The sequence below is a fragment of the Ochlerotatus camptorhynchus genome, unplaced genomic scaffold, assembly GCF_037179485.1.
Source record: "Ochlerotatus camptorhynchus isolate MF236.1 unplaced genomic scaffold, CSIRO-AGI_Acam_v1.1 ptg000162l, whole genome shotgun sequence".
NCBI classification, from domain to species: Eukaryota; Metazoa; Arthropoda; class Insecta; order Diptera; family Culicidae; genus Ochlerotatus; species Ochlerotatus camptorhynchus.
In genome coordinates this window covers 611,610-633,068 of record NW_027040652.1, presented here as the reverse complement: position 1 = coordinate 633,068, position 21,459 = coordinate 611,610, and the positions used below count along the sequence as shown (strand labels likewise).

Here is a 21,459-nt window from a genome sequence, read left to right as displayed (position 1 = left end):
AATAAGTTTTTGTTTCCCTTTCCGTGAACCGAGAGGGTTGCAGGTTTCAATATCATCAACATGCAAAGATATGCGAAGAGCAAATGGATATTTTTTGAGAAAATCATTGGCTTCGAATAGAGAACCATCCTTAAAACTATTGAGCACGTTGCTGTCTGCTTTTTGTTCACTCGTAACCATACTTCTAGCATCTGAATTTTGCATTATAAGGGAAATAGTATCCTTCACCGAAATATAATGCATGGTATCTTTCACTGTACTTGTCTTCTTGACAGATCGGACTGTTTTCTTGGCCCTCTTGTCGGTATATTGTTGATAGCATGTGGTTTTAACAATCTTCCGAGATCCTAGCAGAATTTCTTCAGGTTCCGGAACGCTACATTGAGTAGTTCCAGAAAGAAAACTTACATTACTATCACGATTCTTAACATCTGAGTACAAATCTGGAATCGCCATTGCATTAATTAATTGAACTACATTATCGTCTACAGCGAGTTTTTTAGCACTAAGAAATTTCTTTAAGAGACTTAAAAAAAAACGCTGATAGCTGCTCAACATATTAATGGAATGTTCCATAAATAACTTGATTTTGTTTTCAGTAAGTGAAACATCTGATCGAACTGCAGTGATGCAAGCTGAAGCGATTCCCACCAGCCCTTCTCGTGAAATGGATACCGTAAAATAATGAGGATTCGTTATTCCTTCCTTAGGCAGGGAAACCACTACGTCTTCAGTTTCCGTTTCCATTGCTTCCGGAGGATTAGTGAACTCCAATTTTGGCGGTGTGAGGGGCTGATAGTGGTTCACTATGTGATCTTTGAGCCGTTTGAAGCACGTAAAAATAGTACCACAATCGCCACACCGAAAAGGAACTGCATTCTTTGAGCTGGTCTTCATCTTGTGGTATTTTTTAATGTCTGTTCTCAATTGTTGCACACAACCTGATATGCGTAAATTGCATCCGGCCACAGGGCAGGGGAGACCTTTTATATTTGGTTAAAATTTGCTTGACCATAAAAGTAAATGCTTTAATTACCTGCCAGTGTCGTGAATACGTCCTGTTCTAAAGTTTTTGACAGTTCCTCCATTTTTCGGTGACCCACCGCTGACACTTTACAAAAATAATCCTGGACCGGGAACTGAATTAAAACGCTGCTTTTTCAATGAACGCTGTTTTGAAAATGGTGGCATGTCGCGGCGTCGAGCGCGGCGTAAATTTTCTTTTCTCAGCGGGGAATACTTTTTACACATTTTTGTTCGCCGTTCACATACTCGGAAATGCATAAAAAGTAGTCTTCGTTTGTAACTAAAATCTAAACATTTTTTGACGTATAAACCGTTTTCTCAAAAATGTGTAAAATATAGTCATAAAAGGAGTATTCTAGAATTACCGTGTATGGACTCCCTAAAAATGGGTGGCATGTTTCTTTTTGCTCGGGTGCTGTCAGACGAAAACGTGCCCGTGAGTACAGTTTACCGGATCCTGGCATCCTTGAGCGTGAACCGGAAGGCCGGTAGAGGCCATCCGGCGAAGATAATGACGAAGAAGAAGAAGGAAGCGTTGAAAAAGCTGTTCGACAACAAGGACGGAACGAGTTTGCGTGACGCAGGCCGAAAATATCACTGCTCCCATACCTTGATTCACCGAACCCTCAAGATGGAGGGCATCATCTGTCGGAAGAAGACTCGGTCCCCCGAGTACACGGACGAGGCGATAGCGACCGTGAAATCGCAGTGCCGGAGAAGTGCCGGAGAACTACCGCGGGACGTCGTTCGTGCTGGACGACGAAAGTTACTTTCCGCTCTCGAAGACCCACATTCCAGGAAATGACAGCTACTATTCCAGCGACAAGTCGGCCACACCCCCCGAAGTAAAATAAAAGTTTAAGCATAAATTTGAAAAAAAAAGTTATGCTGTACATCGCCATATTGGACAGAGGGATTTCAAAGCCGTGGTTCAAGCCGAGCGGTCTGGCCATCAATCAACAAGTGTACCAGAGTGTCTTGAGAAAATTCTTCTGCCGTTCTTAAAGGAGCATCATGCGGATGGGAAGTACGCCAAGAAGACGCTGGAGTATCTTGAGCAGAAAGGAAACCCGACCAACTTACCCCAGTGCCGTCCCATTGAGGATTTTTTCGGTTCCCTCAGTGCCCTAGGGTACAAAAATAATTGGCGGGCCAGGGATACGAAGCAGTTGCCCACGAGGATCCAGAATTGTATCCGGAAAATGGACGTCAGTGCCGTCCAGCGCTCTTATGAGAGCATCGCGACTAAGTTGCGTCATACGGCTGACCAGGGCCCCTTCTCCAATATTCATTGGCGTTTTTTTTTTTAAGAATAAACATTATGTTTTTATTAAAAAAATACTGAACTCGCTGATTTTTTTTTAAGCTAGGGGAATTTACGTATTCTCGGCAACCTAAGCAGTGACGTTCTTTCTATAGCCTTTTTCTCTAAGGAACGCACACATATGCAGTATTGGTTTGTTAACAATCTTGTGCTGCCAGCTGCTCTAACAATTTCAGTCGAAAGAATGGTCAAAAACTGTTTTGAAACTCTTTTACAAAGCTCCAATCTTCTCTAGAGCGAGTATTGTCGGCAACCAGTTTTTCTTCGGCAACCGTTCCATTTGAACTACATGTAAATCTGCTGTTCTATTATCGGCAACTCGAAATCAGCTACAATTTGTAGTGCGTGTGTTTCATTTCAAGAAAACCCTGCTAGATTGCTTTTTCTCAGTGGTAAAAATATAGTCAAATTGAAGCTGAAAGCATAAAGAATCGTTTGCATGCATTCAGCGATGTGTTTTCGTAAGAAAATCCAGTGAAATTAGTGTTTCAATTTGGGTTGCCGAAAATATTCTGTCATGCCGAAGCCGTCATTTCCCCTATATGAATGAAAAAAATCTTATTTTTTTTTATTGAACACCCGTTACGTAGTTTATGAACGGCCGCTAAGCTATAAGAGAGACTGTAATGTAGTGTTTGACACACAATACCTGCCATTTCGCTTTCAAAGAGTCACAATATGTGATTCTATGATTCGCGAGTGCTCGCTTTGAATGAACGCTTGCAACTCATTAAATCGATGGTTGTGACTCTTTGGAAGCGAATTAATAGGTTAAATGTGCAAAAACAAGTTTTACAGCATATTCTTGTATCTTACAAGTACAAAATATAATCATAACATGAGTAATAAAAAAAAACATAGCTTATAGCGAAGTGAGTTGAAGCAACCCTGTTTGGTAGATATAAGCACAATGGTAGGTATACGACTGGTTTTGATGATCCGGTGACTTTATGGCGAATTTGAATTTATGGCACCATCACCGTCGCTTCGCAATGGGTTTTAGCTTCGTTTACTAAAATCGATGACTGTTCAAAGTTTAAAACTGACTCTTGTGCGACTCTCACCGTGGATGATGGTTTTAATGAATTACAAATTTTGAAATTAAATTCAAATTTATGAAATTCAACCAAATTTCCGTCGATTGGAATGCACCGATATCGATGGTGGCAAAAAGTTACGTGACTCTCGAGAAAGAAAAAAAAACGACAACACAAAACTTTAAAATCAGTCGCTTTCGTCGTCGTCGCCGTCCACCTCCCCCATCCTTATTCGCTCTCTCGTTTGTCACGCAACCAAGCAACCCACTGGCCGTAGGAAGGCATCAGGCCGGGCAGGGGGTGGTGGTTTGATCTTTTGGAGCTGGCTCCCCGTGCATAAAACCTCTCATATAGGTACAAACACATTCACAAAGCCGTGTTTCTCTGCGAGCAAAAACTTGTTTTGTTTTGACTCTTGGGGGCTTTGTAGGGATTTGGCGAAGCATGTGAATGAGTAGGTTGGAGTCGCCACCACAACTACAGACCGCGCGGAGCAGCATGCGACGACTATTTACGATGAGAGCAGTGGATTACCGATCACCCACAAACACACACACACACACACACATGCATTTGGACGAGCGCGAGTGAGCAAACGAGCGACTCCAGCAGCAGGAGAGTGGTTGGCTTTTGCGCGATCAACTTCGCGTTTATTCACGAGTCGAAAGCTGAACAGAGCGGATTGATTATTGCTACTTTCGCGAGGATTTAAAAAAAATTCCATTCCACTAGCATCAACTCTGACAACTTTGAAAGTCTCTGGAGATAGTGCGCTGAGAAGAGATAGTAGTCGAGAAGAGTCAAATTCAAAATCAAGTGCGAGCAGCAAGTGGCGCGACCTTTGCGGAATAGTCAAAACAAACGAAATTCAAACTGCGGTGATAATTCGGTGGAACGTGCAAATCGAAAGTGAAAGATTATCGCAAAAATAGCAGTCACCTAATAGACAGAGAGACGGGAGAAGACAAGTGGCACGATCCGCGCACAAGTTCTGTCTGTAATTATTCGCCAGAAGTGAGCAAGAGATGAGTTTACACCGCTGATAACTGTTATCATACAACATATTGGGTGCTTGGCTTAATGCGCTGCAAGCAAAGTGAACACATTTAACGAGCGCGTGAGCAGAGGCGTGTAAATCAGTGGAAAATTGCACAAGCCTAGGCCGAGAGCGATAGCGGGAGGAGGCGTTTTCGCATAAACAAAGTTGCGAGTGAAAAAGCGTGCAAACTGAAGCTATATTAGTTATTTATATGAACAGACTGCTTTGCGGCGCAAGTGGTGCATACGAAAGAGCAGCGAAAGTACGCAGTTTAGAAAACGTTTAACTAAGTTATTTATTTATTCACTGTCTATTTATTGATTCGTGAGTTTTAAGTTATAAAAAAACAGTCGAAAATGGCCCAAGAAATGATGTTCTACCCAAAAGAATCGGTAAGTCCCTTAACAATCGCTAAATTTAAAATTGTAACCTTGGCATCACTGCCATCCGACCCCCCAAATTATCCGATGACGCAATTCAAAACTGCCAGAGTCCTCCAATGTGGACTGCTGGCAGCACTGTCATTTGAATAATACATTATAAAAAAAATCAAATCAACATCCAGAAAACAGGTTCCTTCTCAAACATGGTGATTTCTAATATAATTACTCCCAACCATCTCGAGCGTCGGCGATCGGCGATCGCCATCAGCAGCCAGCAGTTGTCGTTTGTGTTGCTAAATATGTAGGTACCCTGATACCGTGATACATACACACACACACAAACGTCAGAGGTACTAGGTAGGTATCAGCAGGGTACAACGCCAGCAGTCGTCAGTCAGTCAGTCAGTCGGTTGAGGTTGGGCTATTATATGATAATTAATTTCATTAGTATTCCAAATCTGATGCGAGCTTCATTCGGGACGGGGTTTGCGGGAAGGTGAGGAAGGAAAACGGGGGAGAGTTGGTCCGCGCGAAATCGATGTGGCGTGACGCGGTGACGAAGGGGCCGAAGGGTTTTGGCAGTATGTACTATTGCTTTTTGTGGAAAATTTTTGCTGCTTAGATTTAAACATTTCAATGATTAAAACAGCGAATTTATCTGTCAATTTCAAGCACTCCGATGTTCGAAAAATGAATTTCTTAGAATTACTAAATTGTTTTGATTGGAACTTTTTCGGCATAGGGTACAGCGCTACTTCGTCGTTATCACTCATCCGTTCTATCGATCAAAAAGGATCAATAATTTCAATGATTTCACCATACACAAATCAATAATAGGTTTGTTCCGATGCGTTAGTTCATTAACTACAGCATAAATCCTATTAGAGCGCATTGTATGAATATTTACGCTCATTGTTCTCAAAACAAAAGAATCGCTCCAGCGAATCCCCTTTTTCTACGTTTATCCGTAGGACGAAGAAAAAATCTAATGGTGTTTCAATGCGTTAGGACGGAATTGAAACTCGTAGAACGAATTTAGAATCAAGAAGTAGTAGGGCAAAACCTTATTCTATTATCGTCAGTACAACATCCTTGAGAGCTCAATTTTTGAATGTGGATACATTGTGTTTCAGAGCATCTATTGGCCAAATTTGAGTGCTCTAGGACATTGTTTACCCCCTGACGATAAAAGGTTAAGGTATTGCCGAGGTCAACATTTCCTCTATTAGATTTTAAACAATATCTCAACAATTTGCAACTCTTTATTAAATCCAGGTGAATACATTTAAAAGTCATATTCGATAGAAATATTCCATTTTTTGTTTAAACTAGTTCAGAAAACTGAGGTAAAGCGCGGGTTGTGCTTAGTAGGACGGAAATCAGTCGAAAACCCTAACTGCCAGCATAAAAAAGCTACAATTGAAAATGGGCATTTCTTGCGAATGGATGACATTTGTGAAAATCGGTAAACACTGCCGATTTGGTTTTTAAAACAAAAGGGCATTATTTAGACGATTGTTAAACTTTACATCATTGGAAAAAATGCGTTTTTTTAGCACTCAGCGCTTTTTTTTTATTCCTTGATTTTATTTTCCGTCGATCTACGATCGACACCAGTAAAGCAGCTCCCACACTTGGACCCTACCACCTACTGACCCATCAACTCATGAAACTGGAACTAACGGCGAAGGAAGGCGTGATCAGAGATTTGATGCTTCAGAAAATCCCGGCGACGCCGACTGGGAATGAACAACAGACCCTTTGGGGTGAGAGGCAATAACGGTTACCACTACACCACCAGCGCAGCTTAGCACTCAGTGCTGAAAAGTGTTACTTTTCGACATAACATAATGGCCTACTTTTCCTAACTAAAATGCCAGTGCCGAACAGTTCTAATTTTCGACACTCTTTTGAGTGCAAAAAATGTTGTAGGGGAAAGTGGGGCAAGATGACCAATGCACAGTGGTCCAGGAGGGTGTTTTTCAGGTAAAAACTAAAAAAAGTGCATAAAGATGCAGTTTAACGAGTTTAGATTTGAAAAAAGGCGCATCATATGAAGGGGAACTTGATCCGAACCCCACCATGTATAAAAGTTAGTTCAGAAAAGAGCCAATTTTAAGTAAAATTGAGCTAAAAAACATGATTACATAGCTTTCCTGTAATGAAAAATAACTTCCCCTCTAATACTTTCATATGAAAATATTAATCAAAGCACGTAAAATTTGATCACGTCATTCGTTTGAAAAACTGGTTGCCCCAATTTGAAAATTATCCACCATAATATAGTATGTTTTCAACACAAAAAACGCTCTTAACATGTTGCATTTGTGAGGTAGCGTTGTTGAAGTATTCTAGAAAGTTGCTTGTTTTGGTAAATGAAAAAACTTGTTTTAAAATAGTATGCCATGAAAAAATCGAATAAAAAAGTTATGAAAAAAGAAACGATTTGAAGGGACCTTCCTTAAAAAATACTTCATATCTCAATGAAAACGAAGATTTGAACCATTGATGTTTCTAACAATGTTTGTGGAAATGATAAGATCTACAACTTTGTGGAACATTTCATAGAAAAAAAGAAATAAATTTCATTTTTTGTCCTACGGGATTTAAATAATGAACGACCGCTTCATCAGATGCGCTTCATTTTTAAATCTAAACTTGTCTGAAGACCAGTGCTGCAAAATTTCGACAATACACGGTGATACTCAAAATTCTGCTTTGGTCACTCGTTTGAGCTAACAGTCATCGTCAAGGCAAACCATGTCAATTGTTAGTAGCATTTTTGTCAGTGACGAATATGTGCTGATTTGTTTATTAGCTAAATATGAAATGAAATAAAATGGCTTGAGCAAAACAATTACATGGAGCCATTAAAGTGAATAAGCATCTACGTCCTGAACTGCCGCTCTTCGCATGTCGGTCCCATAGCAGTTTTTGTCAAAACTGAGTTTTACAATGCAAATGGTAGCTGATCACTCATATTTTCTTAATACTGGATGAACTCAATAACTTTGTTCTGAAAAAGTTTGGAAAGACAGCCAAATTGGTTGTCTCATCACATAAGAAGCAATGGTACGAATCAAGCTAAAAATGCGATTTTCTCGGCTTGCTGATTTTTGCCATGGGACCGACATGCGAAAAGCGGCAGTGAACCGCTTGGATAAAAATAATGTGTCTCAGAATACAAGAAATTACACTTTCTGTTACCAGGTGAATCTTTGTCATTGACGAAAAAATGAATGAGATTTTGACAAAGATTTTTTTGAGGATCAAGTCTATCATTGACTATGTGAAAAACAATTTTGTCAATATCGCGCAAAAGTCTGTCAATGACAATGACAAATCTCAGCACTGGTCTGCAGACACCAACTTGATTGAACTGCATCTTTATGCATTTTTATTAGTTTTTACCTGAAAACACCCTCTTGGACCACTGTGGAATGGGGCAATGTGGCCACCCGATTAAAAATTAATTTATTGAACATATTTTACAAAAAAAAAATCTGTTGCAGGCTTAATGCTTGAAACTTACTTCTACTGTCCATTTCATTAAAGTCTAATAAAATACTTTTCTCTAGAGCAAATATTCTAAAAATATTGGACTAGCTCAAAAATGTTATAAGTTTTCTGAATCAGAAACTAAAGTCTATCAGTAGCTTATAATAACTTATCGTTGATATTCCTTTAGCAGTTTTATAAATGGTCATTGGTTTCTTATATGACACGATGTTTATCTAGATTTTAATGAGCATTCAAGATTTTCTTAACAAAATATTACTATGTCCATTCGGGGCAATATGAGCACCACTGATATTTCAACTTAAATTCTTCAATTTTGCATTATTCCTTTCATAAATATGACTGTATCATATGAAACCATGTTTTCAAACAGCTGCTTTGGTAAAAAATCAGTCATTCACAAGAATGATAAACTATAACCTTAAATAGGCAGTACTTCTGAAATTTAATTTATTCTACAGAGAATAATTGTTTCTTGTAAATATTTTTTTGCTATAACTGTTCATTGTTGACCCTTCATGAAGTCTCAAGAGAACATAATATTCTTACCCTTTGCTTACAAGGTCGCTCATACCACCCCGACAGGGTGCTCATCTTACCCCAACGGTTTAATTTCGGTTAAATAACGAACATTTTTTATATCTTCTTGCATAAGATTCAAAAGTTTACTTTTAATATTCAATTTGTATTCATGATGTAAATAGGGCTTGAAACTATCCACTTGGTTAGACATCATTCGAATTTTCCACTTAATTTTTTTGTCTTAAGGTGTCCAAACTGCCCCACTTTCCTCTATGCATCAAGTTGCACAAAGCAAGCCTCGTTGGATAAACTACGACTCGTGCTGAAAAGAATTTCTTTCTGCAACTTGTTGCATAAATAGCTATTCTGGAATTATGCATGGATGGCCGGTGTATTTTGAAATGTCTTGACGTGACTTCAACGATACTTTTCAGATTTCCGTAGAACTTTGAGATTTCGGCGTAATTGCTTTTGTTAACAAACACGTCAATCGCCGATTTCTCGCGAATAAAAGAACAATCTTACAAACAAACTACACACTTAGAAATTATTATTTTTACACGAGATGTAATTCAGCTTTGACGTAAATCATGAAACGTAAACAAACCTGACATGTAAAATTAAGTGTCCTGAAACTGAAACACATGCAAGTCGACGAAAAGTGCGTTTGATTGAATTGATTTTCTCGTCCTTTTCAACTGATTCTTATGTCAAAAGGGCCGCTTGCATGTGTCGGTCTCAGGGCACTATAATTTACATGTCTTTTTCGTAGTGTGTATACCAAATGATAGAGGAAACATTCCTTTGCCTGTTTGTGTTGATAGTTTTTAAGATTGAGCTTTAATTCGCGAGAAATCGGCAAATTACGTGTTTTTTTTTTACAAAAGCAATCACGCCCTAATCTCGAAGTTCTCCAGTTTTGCGGCCGGTTGGGTAAGAAGGATGAAGGGAGAGGGGAAGTTGAGTTCATATTTATAAAATTAAGGCTTTACCATTGTTGTAAGTGGTCACATTAGTCGGCGCATTTTCTATGATAATAGGCTGCCTTTGCTTCCGACATTCGCAAAACCAGCTGTCAAAATAGAGTTCCAATCTAAAATGTCACACGAATGTCTCTTACCACGGCACTATCGCCGAAGAACGTTATATTTTTAAGAATTTTAATTATTCTCATAATAAGAGGTGCGTTTCAACCCCTGCTCGGCTCCGGTGGTGTAGTGGTAAGCGTGATTACCTCTCACCTCAGCAGGCCTGGGTTCAATCCCAGTCGGCGCCGCCGGGATGTTCTGAGGTATAACATCTCTGATCACGCCTTCCTTCGGAAGGGAAGTAAAGCCGTTGGTCCCCGATCCATGAGTTGATGGGTCGATAGGTCGATAGGTTCAGGGCTGCCTCCCTGGCGTCGCTAGCATTTGTGCTCAACACGCAAATCAAGATCGATGGAAAACAAATCAAGGAAACTCATAAATTTCAACCCCCGGTATATACAGAAGTTCAGGAAAGTTAGGGGAACATCTTTTGATATCATAAAAGAACAGCGAACGTTGTAAAACTTCAGGGAACTTCGTAGAGCTTCAGCAAATATTATAAATCGACAATATGGTTCACTCTTCTATTATCCCCAAGACACGAATTTTCCCGACACTAGCAGCACTAGTGAAACAAAAGGTGACTAGTACACTGTAAATTGAGCGCTTAGCAGTTGACAGCTCAATATCAACAAGGCTATCAAAAACAACTCACAGTTGAGTAAATTTTACCAAATATTACAAATTAACAATATGGTTCAGTATTGTGAAAAATTACCTGATTTTAATTATATTAAAACTTTATTCAAACTGGAGGTTATAGTTAAGCAGAATATAATGAGTATTAGAAAAAAAAACAAAAAAGTCTTATACGAATAATCATTTATCTTAGATGTTTTTTTTTAAGTTTAGAGTCGGCAAAATTCTTACTACAGAAACACTACAATTTAGCAGCTACTTGGCATCCACTCTGATTTATGATGGTTTCATAACGGAAATGAACAATCCATTTAGAGTTGGATGGAAATGCTAACATGAAGCTTTTAGTGTGATAATTTATAAGCTAGAGAATGATCTTAAGAAGAGAGTAGGTGGATAGTTCCGTTAGAGTACGGCAGTATGAAAATTGAATAGAAGTTGAAAATGAGCGAAGGGCCATTAATGCGACAGTTTTTAAAGATAGACGCACATTTTTGCCTAACCCGTACGATGTACGCGGAGACTTGAAGTATGTCTCCAAGTCTACAGGCAAAAATGTGCGTCCCTCTTTTGCTCATAAACTGACTGCGGCTGTGGAATAGTTCTAGCGACGTTTTCATCACTACCTAAAGCCCCACGTTGCGAGAGCATTTCCAGTCGATGGTGTGTTATAATGCAGTTCTTCTTTACCCAACTATTGTGTTGCTCCTCTCGTCATGACCAACGTGATCATCTCAGAGAGAAAGCAGTAGGGTGGTTGTTGCGTGCTGTACCATCATCAGCATTGTTGACGGCTACTCCCGCCTTGAGTTGTTACATTCAAAGTGTTTTTATGTTACATCATACGCGAAGTTAGCGATTTTCAGAGTTGGTTGGAAATGCTAACATGAAGCTTTTAGTGTGATAATCTCTCTTCTAAAGATCATTCTCTAGCTAATAAATTATCACACTAATAGCTTCATGTTAGCATTTCCAACCAACTCTGAAAATCGCTAACTTCGCGTATGAAGTAACATAAAAACACTTGAATCCATTTAGTTTAAATACAGGATTCGAAAGCGTAAAACATCTCTAGTTAATAGTTCAGCTTATTGCTGTTTTAAAAAGCTTTTATAGAAAGTCAAAATCTTTCTTGTTTTATAAATAAATTTAAAGCAGCTCTCAATACCTCCATAAAACTGTTCTGTAAATCAATCTGAAACTTCATTAGCAACTGTTTATTAATGCTTTGATGAAATACTCTATAAAGTTGTACTTTCATTATAAAAGAGAGAAATGAGAGCTAAAACCATATATTGTTGTTTATTAGACTTGTTAAAGTGTATCATAAAATCCCCAATTACTATGTTTTCAAATTCAACTTAGGCTGTGAACCATTTGCCGAGTTAAAATTAACTCGTGGTTAAAAGTGACATTTCGAAAGTTATTCTTGATGTTCGAAAATCCCTGTGCTGTCAATCGACCGGTTTTCGAGAAGAACTCAGCCACGGTTGCCAACATTTAACTTCGTGTCTGTCAGAAATAACCACGCTCGGATTGCAGGGTTAATCGATAACTTTCCATCTGTCAAATTTTAACCAAAAGTTAAAATAATCCACCAAATGGTTCAGAGCCTTAAAAGTTGGATCCGCATAGTGAATAAAACCAAAATTTATGACAAGGAAATCTCGAAAGGTAGACGAAGTAGGCTGAAAAATTTAAGCGATGTCAACGACCGAAGGGAAGTCAATTTCAGCAACGACTGAGCATCTGGTGTTTGCATCACGTACTGACCGGTGTTGACCGTCTCCTTTATGTCCTTTATGTCTAAAAACAAACTAGTCTTCTTCAGATCGGACAAACGAAATAATTTGCATTTGAACCTACAGTAAACCACCGAAACTGTCAGCTAGTGGAGATTGGCTGGTTTCCGATTCATAGCAGTAATTTTATTCAGCGAAAGGTTCAAAATGTCATTCAAGCGTACTTAATTTAAGCTGCATCGTTTGATGGAGCACTTCGGAAACTATCCGGAAGAAGGGGATATTTTACGGGAACGATTGAGCTTCCAGCTGTTCCATTATATATGCGAAATGTTGTGCAATGTTGCAAAACAGTTCCGCACACTTCCTTAGTAACTGCTTCCAATCCAGCGGGAGAAAATTGCCTGGAAGAACGTTGGACTAAAACCTCACAACTATCGAAAGGTAAACAAACTTTGACGTTTAACTTTGTCCAGTTTGCCTCCATAAATGCTGCCATAAATCAGAACGGGCTAGGATCAAGCAAAATGGATTTAGATAAATACAATTCAGTCAGGAAGTTTTCTTGCCGGCGCCGGTGGTAAGCGTGACTGCTTTCTAACACCCCAATGGGTCTGGGTTCAATCCCAGCCGACTTTGGTGAGATTTTTCTGAGGTATAAAAATCTCTGTTCACGTTTTCCTTCGGAAGGGAAGTAAAGCCGTTGGCCCCAGCCCATGTGTGTTGAATGAGTGCGATATACTACGTAGGTGTGGAAGCTGCCTTCCTGCACATTCGATTGCTGTCAATGGATGGCAATCGATGTCCGTCGGTGATTGGCACTAGATTGCGGAACAGAGGCCGACGTTTAATAAAGGAAAGAAGAAGAAAAAGGAAGTTTTCTTCATAAAAACAGTGTTAAAACCTTATGAATTTGTAAGGGATTTAAGACAACTTTTTCACAAATGGCCAATGAAAACAAACTTTTAAGCCACCACCATATTACAATTATTTTGTTTGATTTTTACGAGCTTCGTTTTCAATGTGTATTTCCTTGGATATAACTTTATTTTATAATGAGAGAGAGAAGGATTAGTATTTTCCATTTAATTCCACTACTTTATTTGCTTATCCTTGACAGATACGCGTATTTCGTCTACAATGTGCAGACTTCTTCAGTGTCTTGTACTAATACTCGACTGAAGAAAAACATCGCATTTACCGAATATATATTAACACAGGTACATTTTCACTTAGAAACTAGGTAAACTTAAATTTACTCCGCTGCTTACTCGTTGATGTGTCCTAGGTAGTAACTTGAAAAGCCATGTGTGTCCGTTTCCTTGATCCCTGTTGAGTAAAGTTGAATTACGTTGTTTGTTGATCTCGAGGCTTTCTGCAACATCCAATTTCCATGGTGTAGATACGGTTCGTAAAATCGTTATGTCCTCCGTCGATAGTTGGTGGTCCTCTGTGAATATGTGTTCTGCAACCTTTGATTTGAAATCATATGTTAGGCCCTTTTCTTCTTGCTTTTTGGCATTATTAACCTCCGCTATATGTTCTTTAAATCTAGTTGCTAAAGTTCTCTTGGTTTGTCCTACATATACTTTGTTACAATGATTACAGCTTATTTTATATATACCTGCTTCACCTAAAACATTAACTGGGTCTTTAGTGGATCCTAACAATGATTTCAACTGGTTATATCTACTGGTGAAAACTAAATCTAATCCGAATTGTTTTAACTGTGGTCAATTTGGCAATGGGCAGATATTTGAAATACGATAATCATAAAAATATCTCGGCTGAGCTTAATGATTAATCTGAAGAATAACAATTTTTTGCTCGATTAAAAATAATAAGCAAAATCGACGTTTTCCGAGGGCGTTTGAAGTACATTTCACGTAAGATTTAATATGGCACCAACAATTTTAATAATTTTGAAATTTGAATAGGATTTTTATATGATCAGATTATATTTCAATTATTTTGTTAAGATCGGATGGTATTTATGAATCCTTTTCTATCTTGATTGATGATTTTTCTAGTCGATTCAGCAAATGTTGAACGAAAATGGCTTTAAAAGGGTTTTTATTGTTACCAAATAGCTTTTATTGTAGCTTAAATACGGGTTTCAAATGGTACTCAATACGTTTGTCGTACAACCTTTTTGCAGTAAATCAATCTTGAAGAGCTTCGAACATATACCCTTCATAACCTTCTCCAGGATGGGCCAACTAGACACATTCTAGTCTTAATGAGGTTTTGGTGGATGCATTGATGGCAAAGTAGCCTTGACCAGGGTTTTATGAATGTTGGTTCTATAGCAATTATTACTTCATAAAACTTAAAATGTTACTTGGGTTACATTATTATTATTATTATTTAGCTTTATTAAGGAGGCTTTCAGCCTTGGGCTGGTTCGCCTCCACAAACTTGGGTTACATGCTATTTGAAAACTACTCAAAATTAGGTAATCAACCCAGTTCGGTCAAAATTGAACCTCGTTGATGGTACCGCACCCACAGATGACCTGCCAAACCATGAACTTTTTTGCGAATTTGTCCAACTTCTGCTTCCTTACCTCCTCAGAAACGGCCAATTGTGATGTGGTTATGTAAAACTCCTGCCCCGGCAACTGCTTTGAGTCCGCCTTGATGTAAGTCTCGTGGACTACCTCGACGCACCTCGGTTCCGTCAGCCACTCCCGGTACAGCTTCCTGGCGCGGGTTTTTAATAACCGTGTTTTGTTTTTCGTTTCGGTTCGGAGCCTTCCGGACCTTATAGATGTGGAGTGGATGTATCGTTTTTTTTAACAAACCAGATGGAAACATCCACTTTCTTCGCCGCATCGCGGATCGAAAGATTCGGCCGACGCTTGAACAGACTCAACACCTTCCTGGCCTTCACCGGGTCAGCTGTCTTCGGTTTTCTGCCGCAGTTCCTGGGAAATCGTTGACTGATGGATTCACAGGTGTTTCCCGATCCATCTGTGAGACGCAGTCGGATTTTCCACGACAGCGCACCAGATTTTTTGGCGGATCTACTCTTGCTCCGATGCCATCTCGATAACCACTTGACAGATTGTGATGAAAGTCTGCCAGCGTAAACATTACACTCTTAGCTAGTTTCAGTAAAAACTGTTCAAAAAAACCAGTATCAAAATTGACAAAGTATTGTTTAGAAAATTTTCGCTCAGAGTTTAAAATATAAATAAAAAAATACAATGCAAATTCTCCCAAAGAACTGTTAATGATTTAAAGATGGAATACACAGTTCGAAAAAGTAGTGTAAATTTCTACTCAATATTTTTTTTCTTTCCTTTATTTAACGTCGGTCTCTGTTCCGCAAATCTAGTGCCAATCACCGACGGACATCGATTGTCATCCATTGACGGTAATCGAAAGTGCAGGAAGGTAGCTTCCACACCTGCGTAGGATATATTACTTCCCTTCCGAAGGAAGACGTGACCAGAGATTTTTATGCCTCACAAAAATCCCATCGACCTCGGCTAGGATTGAACCCAGACCCATTAGGGTGAGAAAGCAGTCACGTTTACCCCACTACACCACTGGCGCCGGCTCTATTCAATATGATGCACATAAATGGAGCGTCACATATCATATAAGTTTCAGTTATGTATCAAGTAAAGTTCTGATACATTTCAAGCAATGTTGCAAATATTGTATACAAAAGCCTATCTTTGTAACCAACATTGATTACAAGTTGCTCGGTTGCGTTAAATTATATACAATTTTAAGTGAATGAATTTTTACATCACAATTAAAATTCAGAATTTTTATCTGTGTATATTGCAGAGAATGGCAGTTATTTGTCTCTAAAACTAACAGTGACAAGCACAGTATCTATTTGATCATTTAATTTTCCAAAGAACTGTTCATGATTTAAAGAAGGAAAAATATTTAAGAGTTGGCCAGTTTATCCATTTCAACTTTTGTCTATTTCGACCGTTTGTCCATTCGACAGTTTGTCCACTTTGACCTTTTGTCCATTTCGACCTTTTGTCCATTCTATTTTTTGTCAATTTCGACCTTATGCCCATTAAACCTTTTGTCCATTCGACCTTTTGTCCATTCGAACTTTTGTCCATTCGGAATTTTGTTCATTCGACCTTTTGTTCATTTTGACCTTTTGTTAATCTACCTTTTGTGCTTCGACTTTTTGTTCTTCTACCAGGCTTAAACATGCTCATTCCAGGTAAAATTCTACTTTTAGAAATTATGAAGCTCCCAGGAAGTTATTATAATAATTTTTATATGTAACATACAAGAACATGAGGTAAAGTTTGTGTATGACCAATAAAACAACTTTACCTCCTCTTCTTGCATCTTGCATATAAAAATTATTATTATATCTTATTATATATCTTATTAATTGTTTAATATCCTTATTAAGGAGACTTTCAACACTTTTACATCTTATTATATATTATTATTATTATTATTATAGTTTCATAATTTCAAAAAGGAGCATTTTAGCTGTAATAAGTATTTCCAAGCCTGCCTTCGAGTTTTTGTCCATTCGACCTTTTGTCCTACAACCGTTCAGGAAACTTCGTGCAACTTCACTGAAAATCAACGAAAAACGTAAAAGTGCAGCAAACTTTGTGAAATTTCAGAAAATGATGTAGCAATTAAGGAAACTGTATTTCATAGAAGTTCATGGGGAATTGTGAAAATTAGTGTAGGGAATTTCTAGTAAATCAGACAATAATCGTTAAAGTTCAGCAATCTTGTTTAAAATTTTAGTAGTTTGTCAGAAATCTTACCTCAAGGAAACTTAATGGACTTCCAGGAAGTTTTCTGAACTTCGTTTAATAGCCATCAGGGAATTTTCCAGAGTTTTTTTTTTTTCAATAAGCTTAATTGTTAGGCTCAAATGTCCAAAGGACTCCACGGAGCCGCAAACCAGTAATTTTTATTATAGCATTACAGACATTCCATTGCAAAACGATATAGTGGTTCCCAGAATTTCGTTAAAATTTGTAGTTGTGTTCCTCATCGCAAAATATAAGGCCCGTATTTTTTTTATTTTGTAATTAGGTTGAACAGTTCCATGTTAGGGTGGTCCAAGAAATAGTTTTTCTTTTCAAAATTGAACTTTTAATTTCAAAGATCAAAATATCAACATTGAATTTTTCATACTTTTTTTTTTAATCTATCAAAGACATTTTGAGATAGGATAAATGTCAGCTTCAACACCCATTGACTGCATTTTTCCTACAAAACACTTCGCTGAACGTGTTCAACCGATGCCTTAGTCTGTCAGCTAAAATTCGATGATGTTTTCAAGACTGAACCATCCTGCCAGATTTTTCATTTAATGAAATATACGCGACTGATTTCGAGTTGCCGATAATAGAACAGCTACTTAATATGCAGTTCAAATGGAAAGGTAGTTGAAAAAAAGGGGCTGCCGACAATAGTCACACTCACCTGAGTAGTTTGGAGCGTTGAAAAAACGCTTTCAACCAGTTTTGAACAATTCTGTCGATTGGAATGAATTGAGAAGCAAGCAGTAGATAAATGTTAACAAACAAACACGTCATATATGTGTGTGAGACGCTGAGAAAATGCTCATAGAACATTGGATGCTGCTTATATTGACAAGAGTACGTTGATTCGCCTATTTGGGTTTATGATTTATTTTATATAATATTTTTTTTTTTTATTTTTCCCAGAAGGATATTATTTTTCTCTACAACTTTGTCTCAGATGTCATTTCGACAGAACAATTTGCCAAATTTTCATACAAATCAGAAAACGTCAATTCAAAAATTTAAATGGGTTGTTCGCTATTTTCCCTGGAACAGCTCAAAACGCAAAAATAAAAAAATAATTGTGTCAATTGGCCCTTGACGATTTTTAATAAACAACCACTTGCAGTTTTACACATCTCTGGAACCAATAGAGATACAAACGAGAAAAGGGGTGGTGCTTTATAGCTGCAGCTTTACCGATTGAGTGAAAATAAAGCACCCTTCAAACAAATACCTCCCATCATTGAGGGAGCAGGCAACCACAAATGACATAAATCGACTGGCCATGCAGCACCTTTTGTTAACCTTCCCATTTCCGTCACCATCATCGCGTGGTGCTTGGTTGGTTTTGTATTGAAGTCTACATTGTTGCGGTTCATTATTGTTATTTCTTTTAATTATTGCCCACATTAATAGGCACACTTTAGGTCCCGCGGGAGGTGAGGGGTGTGAGTCGGGCGTTGATAACTACACGATGATCTTGCAAATTGTCTTGCCGCAGCATCATCATCATCATCATCATCATCATCGCAGCATCCATCAAGCCGTCCAGCCACCACTACAACCAGAAACCCGAAGCTTGAGATGGCTTAGAGGGGAGGCACTCTTCTTACACTTGAAGAGATTTGCTCCGCCGAGCCGTTCGTGTCCATTGTTGGAATATGACATCATCGCCGCCTTTATTCATTCCCGTGTGTGCCTGCCTGTGTGCGCAACTACACTCATACTCCGGAACGGCCACTGCAAATCGATGATGGCAGTTTTCAGGTCCTAAACTATTTCACCTTTATTCGAAATGATGATAAAAACGCCTTTTTCCCTCCACGCCTTGGTGGTACCTGATTTGAAAATGAAATGCTTTTTTAACGATTGCTCTGACCACCCACCTTCCCCCCCACCGGCTTTGAGGCAAAGTGTCCAGCGCCGTGCAGTGCTTAGTAGTAGAGTCACATTGTCAACAACAAATTCGCCACCACAAGTTTGTACGGGTGGTGACTTTCACTTTCTGTCGCCGATGTTGGTTTTCAATCGCCGCAAACATACTCTACCTAGCAACGGTCAAGCTGCAATGTTTTGTTCTTGTTCGTAAAAGCACATCAAACAAAATCATTCCGTTGTTATCTTTTGGAAGAATTCTGCGGAAATACATTGTCCTTTCTAAGAAGCCCAATGTCAGTTTTATCGGTTCGTTCTCAGAAATTGTACCTACTGTGGCACGTTATTTTTGTTTTGAAAATCAAACACATTAAACTCTTATGTCTGATAAGAACTCATCAGAAAAGAGGTACCTACAACATTTTAGATAATAATTGAAAAAATACTCGTTTGATCCAGTTTCATGTAGAAGCGATTTCCGAGAACTGGCCTAACAACGGTACTGGTGGGGTCTGATTGTAACTTGGAGCTCGTGTTTTGGGAAAAATGTTGAGGTGCTAAATTTCATCTGCCTTTTCGATCTACATTGTGGTTTTTTTCCATGAATCAAAAGCGAATTGTAAAAGAGCCGGATGTGGCCTTCATTGACGACTGCTGCATCCCTGGCAGGAGAAAATCACTTATGAATACCTAATTCAGGTATGATAAAAACATAACTGGTGATAAGGGTGATATGGTATTGACCAAAGTTATCGAGATATTCGTTCCTGCTCGGGCTGGGACTGGATAGTTTCCTGCACAACCCGAACAGGAGAAAGTAACTTATGAATAATAAATTCTATAATGATATTAGGTATGATAACTGGATGCCTAAATATGGCATTTATGAGCCTGACATAAGAGGTAAAATACCAAAAGTAGTACCTCAAAAATGCTCTACGAATAAGGAATCAATAAAATACTGAGTTATTGTAATAACTGACGGATTACAAACGCCTTTTTGATGCGAACGTATTATGATTTATTATTTAACAGGTCTTTTAATATCAATCCAATAACTCTTTTAGGTTTTTTTTCCCCTTGATTTGTTTTCCGTCGATCTTGTTTTCCGTGCTGTGCACCAATGCTACTGACGCCAGGGAGGCAGTTCCCACACCTGGACCCTACCTATCAACCCATCAACTCATGAACCGGGGACCAACGGCTTTACTTCGTGATCTAGGCGTGATCAGAGATGTTATGTCTCAGAACATACCGGCGGTGCCGACTGGGATTGAACCCAGGCCTGCTGGGGTGACAGGTATTTACGCTTACCACTACACCACCGGCGCCGCTACCTCTTTTAGGTATTTTTGTCTAAAATCGGAAAGATCCCATTTTGTTAGTTTGGCATTTATTTGATATTTTTCAAAATATTTCGATCTCTGATTAATATCAAAACAAGGTTTTATCTCACATGCATACCAAAATAAGATATCATACCACATTAAGATATTCATATGCTATCGATTAGTTATCGGTTCTTCCTTGGGATGATAGGTCAAATGCGTTAATGCAGCCAAAAAGGCAGGAGAATTTGCACAATTTCGATCAGGATAATCAGCAGAACTGAGCCAGACGTCATATTCCACATGAGCCTTATAGCTACGTGAACCATTTCGATACGTTAAAGATCTTTCAACTCATCCAAAAGTTGTCGTAAAATTCGCTCTAGGTTCACTACGATTCCTCCCACAGTGATTCTCAGTCAACATTCGATTCTAACAGGCTCTAGTACTACGAGAAGGTGCAACCCTTTCTGCAGCGACCGTCCAGTTTGGTTTGCTATTTCGCTTTCTACCCTTGCATCTTGTGACTCTCATGATAGTAATTTAATTCAAGATTAGAACTGCATTCAGTTCAGTCTTCGTTCCCTTCACCCGCCCTGACCGATCTTCTTCATTTACCACCCTTTCATTTAACTTCTTCTCCTTCTTCGAGATTTCTACAGTTACTCGTCTTTCCCTGGTATGGCGTTTGATGGTTGTAAAATACGCTCCCGATCATAAGTTTGGAGTCACCCTTTAACACCCCGAACACGATGCCTCCGGTAAAATGGGTATCAGCAAATTGGCAATGCTTAAAACACGATTGTTCATCAATTTATTAATTGATTGTGTGATTGTGTCTAGGACATTCGAAGACCACGTGCTCTGGTGATTCTTCCACATTCCCACACTCCGGACAGAAGGGTGACGTTGTGTGTCCGAACCGATGCAGGTACTTCCTGAAGCAGACATGACCAGACAAGAACTGCGTCAAGTGGAAGTTGACTTCTCCATGCTTCCTGTTCAGCCAGGTCGAAAGAATCGGTATTAGCCTGTGTGTCCATCTACCGATCTCTGCTGTATCCCACTCCTGCTGCCACTTAGCCATCGACACCGTTCTCACCATTTTTCGTACTCCTCTGGTTTTTCTCGTCATATAGCACTCGTAGTCCTCCGCCAAGGTAATGCCGATCTTC

At 38.8% G+C, this 21,459-nt stretch overlaps 1 protein-coding gene across 1 annotated transcript in view; it reads left to right on the top strand.

Moving 5' to 3' along the window:
• Positions 1-4,033: 4,033 nt before the first annotated feature.
• Positions 4,034-21,459, top strand: part of Ets98B (DNA-binding protein Ets98B) — a 95,243-nt gene continuing 77,817 nt past the window's right edge. Inside the window, exon 1 of the mRNA XM_065222261.1 lies at positions 4,034-4,818. Within this exon, the coding sequence (XP_065078333.1) occupies positions 4,783-4,818 (36 nt within the window). The 5' untranslated portion in view covers positions 4,034-4,782. The remainder of the gene's footprint in view (positions 4,819-21,459) is intronic.